The 11,616-nt window shown below is 44.6% G+C and overlaps 1 protein-coding gene across 2 annotated transcripts; it reads left to right on the top strand.

The window, feature by feature from the left end:
* The first annotated feature begins 8,096 nt into the window (after positions 1 to 8,096).
* Aptx (aprataxin) lies at positions 8,097 to 10,275 on the top strand. Of its 2 annotated transcripts, none has more exons than XM_011147414.3 (4): positions 8,097 to 8,172; positions 8,505 to 8,849; positions 9,375 to 9,508; positions 9,657 to 10,275. In XM_011147414.3, the coding sequence occupies exons 2-4, from the start codon at positions 8,563 to 8,565 to the stop codon at positions 9,815 to 9,817; spliced, it is 582 nt and encodes a 193-aa protein (XP_011145716.1). In that variant the 5' UTR covers positions 8,097 to 8,172; positions 8,505 to 8,562; the 3' UTR covers positions 9,818 to 10,275. The 2 variants fall into 2 exon arrangements, with proteins under 2 accessions (XP_011145716.1, XP_011145717.1); XM_011147415.3 differs by having other exon boundaries at positions 8,099 to 8,172; positions 8,526 to 8,849.
* Positions 10,276 to 11,616: the final 1,341 nt, after the last annotated feature.

Genomic DNA, 11,616 nt, shown 5'->3' on the forward strand with positions numbered 1-11,616 from the left:
TCTCTCTCTCTCTCTCTCTCTCTCTCTCTCTCTCTCCCCCCCCCCTCCCTCCCCTCTCCTCCCCTCTCTATCTATCTCTCTTTTTAGCAACCCTTGTCCCTTATACTCCCTGGAAGCCGGTCGCGGAAACGCGTTTTCCTTTCTGTTGACAGTCCGACACATAGAAGTAATAGAAGAAATCGTTGGTCTCACGCATCACGAATTTTACAATTCGCGCGCGAGTCTTATTTGCACCGACAAGTAAACACAACTTCCCACTCGGTGGACAGATACTTCGAACGTTGAACCAGAGTGTCGTTTCTGCAGCAAGCCGCGTTCTCGAGCTACCCCAGTCGCTCTTCTCGTAACAATCGCAGCAGTAATCGTTTCGTAATCGCACCCACTACTAACACTTGCATTTAAAGCATCGCTTCCAAGTCGTGCTTTCCTTTAATCTCGAACAGCACGATCACGGAGAAAATTTACATACCGGACACGAGCTTTCGTATATATGCTCCCGGAGAAGATCGGTTCTCAAGCGGTATCATTTCTTAAGCAGAGAAGTAGTTAATTCACAAAACTGAGGAATTCGGCTGTCATCATTGTGATTTCTTAACGGAAGAATGTAGAGAGAGAGGATATATATATAAAGGAACTCTCGACAAGTTTACTCAACAAGGGAATTCGAGAATGCGAACCGTCGCGACAAGAACGGAACATGGCAACTTCGGGGTGCGAAACGAAGGTGCCAAAAGGAGTAGCAGTGTTCCTCGCCATCATTGTTAAAAAACATCATCGCACATATAACCATTCGTTGCCATGACAATAAAGGGGATTTTATGGTCTGTAAAATATTGTACAATATTAGGACAAATGGAGGGGAGGATCTTGAGAGCGTATGTGTGCATATATGCTTGAATACGTTGTGCAGTGTGGCGAGCTTGACGTAACGAATTTATTTAGGGTAAGCAGCGAGCGGTCGCATCCCAAGTAACACGTGTCGTTTAAGAAACATTTTCGAAACGTTTTATAAACGTTTATGAAACATTACACACATTTAGAAAATGTGTATGAAATATCACAACATGTGCTACTAGGGACGCTAACTCGAGCGGATCGCCATGCGAAGTGTCACAGCGAGCGAGCGAGCGAGCGAGCGAGAGAGAGAGAGAGAGAGAGAGAGAGAGAGAGAGAGAGAGAGAGAGAGAGAGAGAGAGAGAGCGCCGTTTGATGTCGCAATCATATAATTATTTCAGTAATTGTTTCGAGTCGTTAATCTTGATTCTGCCCATGATTTATCGCAACTGTCAGGCTGTGCGAATCTGGTAGCGTGTCATGTGTAATGATGTATGTCTGCGACATATGTACGCATGTGTGAGTGAAAGTGTGTGTGTATGTGTATGTATGTATGTTGCATATGCCTGTGTGTGCGTAATAAGCCTTTGTAATTTGTACGAAAGCAAGCCAGAACGAAGTAACGCGGCCAAGTAAAGTGTAATAAAGCACGTAAACCGATCGCGTATATTATACATATATAAATATATACATATACAGAGGAGCTTTGTCGAGTATATAACGTATCGCGATTGCATCGAGAGGATATAACGGAGGAGAGAAGGATGCGGTAGCGTGTCGCACGCGAACACACATTTTGTATGCGCATTGCGAGGAGGTGGTATATACATAAGATTTTCTCTTTTTGTTAAGTATCATTGAATTTATTGTAATGATATATTCTTAAGTAACGATCACGTAATTATTGCTAGAAAGAGTGTTATTTATTTTTATTTGTTGCGAATTTATCGATTGCCTTCCATTTGAGTAAAAATAAATAAATGCAAAGTTACTCGCTGTCTTCATGGAGTGTCACATTACATTACCTATTCGGAGGAAGTGTCCTCCCTGGGTGAAGTCGCAAGTCAGTGCAAGAAGTGAACATTAAAGGGTCCTTTATAGCAAGAGTCCTTTGCGCTAACTTGTGGGCCCGCCTCCGTCGGCAGGGGGGGTCCGGCTCTTCTTCATAGAAGATGGATCCCCCCTGTCGCGGACAAGTAGGAACGGGGGGAGTGGTGCCCCGTTTGGAGCAGGCCCACTCCCCCAGAAACCTTCCCTCTCTGACTAACGGAGAGGGGGGGGGTAAATGGTGAGGGCGGATGCCCCCTCACCCTATAGGTGAAATCAGAAGGCCAACCGGTCGGCCTTAGACCGACCGGGACCGTGCCCTGGATTCCCTTTGCGGAACAGGGCGCGGTAATAGATGGCGAGGGGCTCTCGAAAGAGAGTCCTGGGGCCGGGGTGTCGAGGAGGGAATACGGGAGTAATTCCCCTGACTCCCCACATTTCCGATCCGACAGGTAGGCATCCCGCAGGGGTTTTAGTCGGTAGGAGTCCGACATAACTCCCGACCTCCCCAAGGGTCGGGGGTATCCATGATGGATTTCCCCTGCGTTACCAAAAAAAAAAGCTTTTGTATATTGTAGAAAAGCTGCGCAACGATAACGAAAGTATCGCTAGGGCAAGAACATAGGCTTTTGCATAACACATAATATATAACGCATAAGAGAATAAACCAATTAGTTTTCTTCATTTCCTTCTCAGGACAGAAATAAAGAACTCTGATTTGTTCATTCTCTTATGCGTTGTGTATTATGCGTTATGCAGGAGTCTGTGCTCTGGCTCTTACCTCCAATAACGAGTTACAGAATCACACCATAGAGAAGAACCTGAGAACGGCCAAGACGGCGTTTTCGGCGACACCGATTTTTCGCCCGTTGTGGGTTTTAAGATATCTTCAAAAATAGCAGAAGTACCATTTTAGCGTTAGTTGAAAAATTGAAAAACGCTGTATTTCCGAACCAGTCGAGGTACAAACGAAATGCAAAGTGGTACAAATGAGTACAAACAATTCTCTATCGAACCTCGTTGGCCGGTTTCAAATATCTTAAAAAACAGCGGAAGTTCCATTATACCGTTAATAAAAATTTAAAAATGCCGTATTTTCGAACTAGTTGAGGAACAAACGAAATGCAAAGTGGTACAAACGGGATTAAACGATTCTCGATCGAACCCCGTTGTCCGTTTTAAGATATCTTAAAAAATAACGGAAGTACCATTTTAGCGTTATATGACAGAAACTGAAAATTGCTGTATTTCGGAACCGGTCGAGGTACAAACGAAATGCAAAGTTGCACAAACGTATCATTCAGGGGACGAAGGTTATCCGTGGATGTCACTTTCTTCATACTTTTCCGGAAAAATGATCATAATGCGGATTAAACGGTTGCGGGATCAGCTGCTGAAGGAAAATCCATGCGGTTTTTACGATCTAACCGGCGGCAGGCTTTGATTTCTTCTCGCCTTTGTTACCGACAAAAGAAGCGCCTATTTTAAAGAGCGATCATAAAATGCGCGACTGCTTTATCACACTTGTATCATCAACGTCCGCTTCAATTTCCCACCCTCGATAGAGTCTCAACGCACGATCAAGCGCGAATTATGAAGTTTCAATTTCCGCGAGGAAACTAGTCGTGGGACATTCGCAGCCGCGATGGAATTTAACGTTCGCGTTCGCAAGGGCCAAAGATTCTACTCGCGAAGGGACGCCATCGCCCCTCTTTTCACAACGGTGCGGATATTTAACTCCTTTCTTCCTTATTTTCCGCGACAACGATACCGCGACGAGGCCCTAACGAAGCAAGTTCGCTTATAACCAGCGATTATGTCAAGAACGCTTCTCGGGAACATTCCGCTCGAGGGGTTAGTCCGCGACAGAAAGTTTCCTGCGAGCGGAGGCCGGTTTAAAGTTAAATTGCAGCAACAGCATTGTTATCGGGTAGCCCTGAGATGGGCTGCTGGCATCCGTCCGTGACTTCTGCCGTGCGCCTTTGCGATTATCGGCAAATTTACAGTTTTCTCGATGGCTCGCGCGATTTCAAGTGGCCATAATATATGGCGATAATACATGGCAATAATATATGGCGAAAATATACGGCAACAATATATGGCAAAAATATATGGCAACAATATATGGCAACAATATATGGCAATAATATATGGCAATAATATATGGTAATAATTCATGGAATATATTTTTCGTCACAAAAGTCAATGCAAATTTGCGGCATGCACAATGTAATAATAAAAGAGCTCTTTGCGAGCATTGAGTCAAACGCTCACCGATGATGATATTGATGATGTCCCGTTGCATCCAACCAGATCCACCAATGTCCGCCCATGTCCGCTGCTTCTCTCCATGTCGCGCAGCATCCATCTTGCAGCGTGTCCCACGTTGATTGCTACACTTTCGCCACACTTCCGCGACGCGGTCGATACTTGTATTAGAGCGGCGATATTTACGTTAATTAACGGATGTTTTACGTCGACATCGGTGGAAACTTTTTACGTTCTACGAAACGGACTCTATAAACTCGATCGGCGAGGAGCAAGAATCGTGTGAAAATTTATCGACTCGACCAACGGATTTTTACGGCGCTTTTCGTGATCGCATCTGAAAAGTCGCGAAAATGCGGGAATATCGATATCTACGAGTGAAATATTCGCGAATGCACGCGAGGAAAGATTAGACAATCAGAAACCGGTCACCCCGAGAGAGAGAGAGAGAGAGAGAGAGTGGGGCAAAGTTTTCACGCATGATAGTTCCGTCACGACGAAGCTTACGTTTGCGATATTTTGGCGAAATGAAAATTTAAACTTTCTTTCTTAGCAGCGCGGATAAAAACGCGTATATTGATAACCGCGGTTGCGATATTCAAAGGCACGCGAGCGAGGATACCTCAAGCTCGGCGTGCGCTGGCACAATCTCTGCGCGCATTATACGCTACTCGAGACAATAGGGATCGTGATGAATGGACAATATTACCAAATAATTCTATAGCCTGTTTAGGAAATAAAAGAAAAGTAGCCAACGGTATCGGCATTTATGTGGATGAATATATTTTACACGGACAATTGAATATTGTCAAATAATTGTCGTTAAATAATTCTGCGGCCCGCTTGAATAATGAAAATAAAGCAGCTGATGACGGTATCGCCTTTGTAGATATGAATATCTCTTATTCAGATGACTGAACGTCAAAAGAGAATCATTCGGTATTTTAAATCTCGTATGTAATGCAGGCTATCGATCAAGTAATCCCCTGATTGTTTCGAGCAATGTATTTTATTCAACGTCACAAACACACACATGCAAAATCCTAACATCATGCAAGAATCTATTTGCAATTCGCATTGACTCGAACGATATTTTATCTAGTCCCACATCCATCATGCGGAATTTTCTTTCTCTTTTCATTTTATATTTACTCACCGAAACGACTTGCAGTCAGAGCCAGCCACGTTCCGCTTCAACTCTGTAACAAAAAGTTCACATTCGCTCATCAGATTTGACCAACAAGTGCGGGCGAGTAAAAGAATAGTTTATCCTCTGCGATCATAATTCAAGTCGAGCCGGAAATTATATCCCAGCTCTGGATCGCCAAGGGTCAAACAGAGGACTATAGTAAACTTGTAAACTTACCTTCAAGCCGACTCTGCTTGGCCCGAATCGGATCCTCCGATGCGCCATCCGCGTCCGTTGGATTGCTGTTGCTTTCCGCAACAACTGAAACAGAAAAATAATTTTCTCGATTAATAACCTGCGGTAGAGAGAGAATATCTTTGATCGGGACGAATCGAAAATACGGAAATATTTTGATAAGGCATTTTTATCTTTATATTTTCGTTTCAACATTGAAAATTTAAATGAGACTTGAAGGTTTCAACGATGAGGAGTAAGTTACAAAGGCAAAGATCGTAAAGGGTTGAACACAGATGCGTAGGAAACTTGTAAACTTTACCTTCCGGCCGACCCTGCTGTGCCCGAACTAGATCCTCCGGCATCCGCGTTCGCCGGACTTGCTTCCCGCAACGTCTGGAACAAAAATTTAGCGTTTCCGGTTGGTAAGCTGCGTTAGAGAAAGAATATTTGGTTGGGATGGGTGGAAAATATTCACTACGGTTTTTTTTCTTCATTGACATTGAAAGTCTAGATAGGACTTGGAGCTTTTGAAAGAGTTGACGAGAAAAAATGACGACAAGAAGCGGAGACAACAGTTGTGTGCTCTCGAAAATACTCTTTTACGAATGGACATTTAAATGTAGATCCCATAAAGAGAGTAAACAGCGCTGACCGAAAACAAAAAAGGTCGCAGTCTAAGAAGCGATATGAGACGTTGAATATTCTACCCAAGACCGTCGGTGACCGGTATACTCACACAGTTGGGAATTATTCAGAATGTTTGATTGAGAACACGATGAATTAGAGATCCGCGTTCATGGACCGTTATCCGTCTCTGTCTGGATCAATATCTCTTGTATACAACAACGCAATAAATAGATAGACAGACAGAGATTAACGAGAGTAATTGCAGACTCGTGAAGTCATGATTACTAGTCGGATGATGACGGATCGTGAATGCCGAGCGCGAAATTCCGACTTCTTATTCCCGGAAAATTCGTCAAACGTTCTCTCTCGTTATCGGAGACCTCCCGCATAACAAATGATTCCACATACCTGGGAACGTGACGTATCGCTGTCAACGTCCTGCTTCCCGGCTGCTGGAATCCTTCGGATTACTCTCGCTTCTAATGCCGATATTCGCGATTCGACCGTGCGGTTAATCAACGTGATGCCGATTGAGTATCTCGAGGGCCGACGAGATACATTTCTTTTAATTACACGAGACGGAAGTGACGAGCTCGTCGCGCACGGCTGCTGCTGATTGAATGAGGTTGAGTACGCGAGGCGCGCGAGAATAATACGAAGGGCAAAAAGTGTTGTCGCTCGCGAGCCAATCAACACAATCGGCGCGATGTAAACATTGCGGGCCTCGGCGGCGGTTGAAGCAAGAGAGACTTGCCCTTGGGCGTCTCTTCTTTTCTCGAAGGTTCCCGAACGACGAGGGGAATGCGAGGAGGCCTTTCAACTGTACGCGACATTGATTTACTATTTATTGATTACTGAAAATAAGGAAAATTACTCTGTCGGAGCATCAGACATTTGTTAGCTTTATGTTAATTAGAGAGAAATGTGTACGATTAGAAAATGTGTTAGCAACAAATTGTACAGTGTCAAAGTTGTTGTGACGCCGTTTCCGGAGTATTCCGGAGTTTCCGGAATAATTAAAGGTCATGGTAGCGTTAAAGAGTGGAATTTCATCCCATGCGAATTTTGTCTCGTTCTTATTTTTTTTGTTAGATTATCCGCTGCGGACAATAACTCTTCTACTTTTCATCTAATATTCAATGATGATAAATAACATTTAATTGCATTCGTTTGGCTTTTTTTATTTTGAAAATAAAAAAATATATACCAGGAGAGATTTCTCACCCATGACAACATCAACGTGATTTTCTTTGATGCTTCTTTTAAAAGTTCAGATATTTCGTCGACTCGCGGGATATTTATAATCGGAGTCTCGTCGCGTTAATTAACACGTGCTCCTCCGAGCGGATCGAATGCTCACCGACGGCCACTGTCAGTGCCACGAGCGAATGTTCGGAGCGGACGGGATGCTGAATGCGTGAAACAGGACGAAGGGAATGGGACGTATCGCGGGCAGCGATACATCATGTCATGCGTCTCCAGACGTGTCAAATCGTTTATTATACAGGAGACTTTGATACGGCAACATGTATTCGGAAGATTTAATATTTAATGCCTACTTTTATTTTTCCTGCTCCTCCCCCCGTCCTTCTCCCGCCGCTCTTTTTAGACCTCCGGGCATTATAGTCTGGCATAGGGATGGCAACTGTGGTTGCAGCACGGACATAAACCGCCTGAAAGTGAATGTAGCACGGACTTCCACCACATGCAGATTTTATCACCGAGACCTGAAAGTGGATGTAGCATCGTAGTTCCCCTCTCAAAATGGATGCAGATGGCGTCGTTTCCCAGTGCGGAAAGTCGATGTCGCAGAAAATGCCGTGTTGGCCGCTTTCATGAATCTCTCTGCTGACACTATTTATTTCGAGCTACAGCTTCATATTCCAGCCACGATATGTTGAAGAGGGCGTAGCGCTCAGCGAGATTTCTCTGGTATTCTAAATCCCGTAAGACCAACGGTCTTTATTAGTGCCTCGTCGGTGCCACGGTGAACCATGCCGCCAACCATCCGCCAACCCTCAAACTGTCAGGTATGACAGCTATGAATGATTTTCTGAACAAATGGACGAGCGAAGCAAGTGCTCGCTGTTTTTCTTTTGGCGACATGTATAAATTTTCAGTTCGCCTCGGCGAGTTATTTGCACGATATTACTCGCGATGATATCGATTTCGACGTTATTATACACTAGTGAACTATGATAATTGCGCGTATCCATGACATTCGGAGAATTTATCAGTGAGCAATTTGTACGGAAATATGATTATTACACAAAGTTAACGTCGCTCACTCATCTGTCTCAATTCTCATATTCTTCTGTAAAAAGGATATAAAATAGATGTATGATATTTACTTTAAACTTAGACTCTTCATGATACTTGGCAGTAATTTGGGCAGGCTGTGACTAATAGCGGCCGCAGTTATGAAACGCAAGATGGAATCAACAGCGAGCAAGTCGACTAGTGCCAAGAAACATTGGTCCGCTGGTCTGCTCACGTCGATGGAGGATCCCGAGAGCAAGGTCGCGGAAGACGATAAAACGGTCGTCATTAAAGATAAGTATCCTAAGGCACAATTTCACTATTTGGTCTTACCGAAGGAGGATATCCATTCTATATGGCACGTCAAGAGGAAGCATTACGATTTGCTGATGCACATGCACGATATTGCTCAAGGTCTCACGGAAAAACACGCGGAGCACGAGTTCATGTGAGTCGGATTGTAAGCGTGACAGCAATAATACAGCGATAACGGTAATAACGGCGAAGCAGTTCTTTAGCAGCAACGCGATTCAAAGTCAAACACGCAGACTCATCCCAGAATCGACGGAGACACGTGGGACTTCGCAGCATTATGAAATTCGGATTTTATTTTCTTTCTCGTCGTACTTTTACCGTCCTCGTCGAATTTCGGCGTATATCGCGGAGACTGGAACTTTGAATCGAAGTCTCTCGCGTTTCTAATGGCAGGCGAGTGTCTTGCGAAACTTCGGCGCCAAATGTCGTGAGAAGCGACAGCCCGGACGGTACGAATTTCGAAAAGAAGTCTAAAAGCCGTGTGGGAAAAAGTGCGGGACGCCGTTTAGACGTCTTTAAGATATCTTTCAGCAACTGGTGCTAGTTCGGGAACTGCTCGTCCCCTCCGTCGATTCTCAAGCGCAGATAGAACATTCTTTCTATCTCTCTATTTTTCTACCTCACTGGATAGTGGTACATCAATTACGAATTCTTGCAGCATCGGCTATCACGCGATGCCAAGTATGCAAAGGCTTCACCTGCACGTGATAAGCACGGACTTTGTCAGTCCTTGCTTGAAAACAAAGCACCACTGGAACTCGTTCACGACACCGTTCTTCTTACCTTCCTCAGGTTTGAATTGACAAACACACGCACACACGTACACACATTCGTGCGATATATGTTCGTACGAGTACTCTTAGAATATTATACGATAGCTCCGTTGTCTATACGCATACAATACGGATACAAATATATATACGGACAAATTGAATTTTAGACACATGCCGTCAATTGCGCGAGACAGGTGAGATCCGAAGAATTCCCGTCGAGGAAAGCAAAGACCACCTGGTCACGGAGCTCAAGTGTCACAGGTGTGCGACGCGGCTGAAAAACATGCCACTGCTGAAGAAGCATTTGTTAACGCACGTCAACATGTAGCCGCCGCAGCACTCGTGTCGTACAGTATTGACAAACTATTCGTGAGAAATAAAATTATCGTTTTGTAAACGCGCGAGACTCCTTGAAAAAGATCCTTTGTAATCCTCGAGGAAAAAGCGAACGCGCAACGAGTCCAAAGATCGAAAAATTCGGAGCAGCGAAACCAAGCGCATAAATAGAGGACGAGATACATGTGTGAATTATCTCCTCCGAGAGTCTTCCTCCGAATGTCTTTCTGCCATGGCAGACGACGTAAATGTTGCTCGAGGGAATCAATCGGTACAGGTAAGAGTGGCAGAATAAATCGAGAAATGCAAGTTTATGTGATATTTCGGAAAATTTACTATAAATAAATTTGATGTTTATCATTAATAGATCTTGGCGCCTATAATATCAATTACATTCTAACTATTTACAAAGTCTTCTCATCAGTTGCGTATGTTGCGTATTTATATCTATACGTGTGTGTATGTATGTGTACGTGTGTGTGGCTGTGTGCGCGCGTGTGTGTTGTGTACGTTATACTTAATCTGTATACATTTAATAATACTGCAATTAATAGTTGAAGCGTTTCTGCTCTGTATCGAAACAGTAGGCATCAGTATATTCGCGCAAGGCCTTGCTGTTATTGCTTGCGTGTCCAGCCGCAGATCCGCAAAGGGAATATCTCGTCTGCGACGGGCGTGTGAGTTCCGATTTCATTTCTTGTTTTGCTCTTTTTCTTTAAGTATACGTCTCCCCCGGTCGACATACTTCCTATAATCCTACGTTAAATTAAACTATCGCTTCTTAGTAAACGTACGTCTTCGCCTCACGGCGCCTCCGAACGAGGAGGCGCGCGCGCGCACGTATCGAATCGACCTATCTTAATATGATACACCACGAGAGGCCGACGCAGCAGAGTCCGAGAAGGGCGGCCAGGAATCTCAGGGATCGATGCTCGACGAGCGCGCGTGGAAGCGCTCGTCGACGGTCCCTTCGCCCATCTCGGAGAATCATGCGTCGTTCCTCTCGTAAAGCAGCGCGTCGGTTCCCATCCGAAAGTTTGCAACGCCTGCATAAAACGTAGGACCTGCAAAGTTCGCCGCGATGGAAACGACGCGCGGTCTCCTCCGTTCACCTTATCTCGTGTGTAGGAAGGAATGCGCGGGAAGGAACAGGGCGAGAAAAACGGAAAGAGAAACTTGGATGTGTGTACATGTATGTGTGTGCAAAGGGAGATGTTAAGTTTGTGTGTGGGATAACGAGATCGGCGATCGGATTATATCGAGCACGTATTCACTCACTCACTTACTCACTCTCTCTCTCTCTCTCTTTCCCCTCTCTCTCTCTCTCTCTCTCTCTCTCTCTCTCTCTCTCTCCGTAGAAGAAGCACAACGTTGACGTACGATATTTACACACACACACACACACACACACACATACACGCACGCACGCACACACGCATACTCCGGAAATATATTATCTTTATCTCTACACGCGTTCTCAAAAAAATATACTCGTGTATATATATACATCCACACATATGTATCAGAGTCGAAAATATACATGACTTCCCGCGCGCGCGCGCGCGGTTACATCCAACCGAAGTTTAGCGATACGCGTGCTTCTTCGTCCGCGGTAGAAAGATTACGTTCAATTAAGTCGAGACGCGACTCTCGTACGGTAAACTAACTCTATCTAACAGACTAACTGACTAACAAACTAATTCTAACTAACTAGGGTTACATATGTATGTGTGTCTCTCTCTCGCGATCGGTTCTCACTAAAAAGAAAAATAGAGGGGCCTAGCCGAGAGC

This window comes from Harpegnathos saltator, unplaced genomic scaffold (genome assembly GCF_003227715.2).
Source record: "Harpegnathos saltator strain DR-91 unplaced genomic scaffold, Hsal_v8.6 scaffold86, whole genome shotgun sequence".
Lineage (NCBI taxonomy): Eukaryota > Metazoa > Arthropoda > Insecta > Hymenoptera > Formicidae > Harpegnathos > Harpegnathos saltator.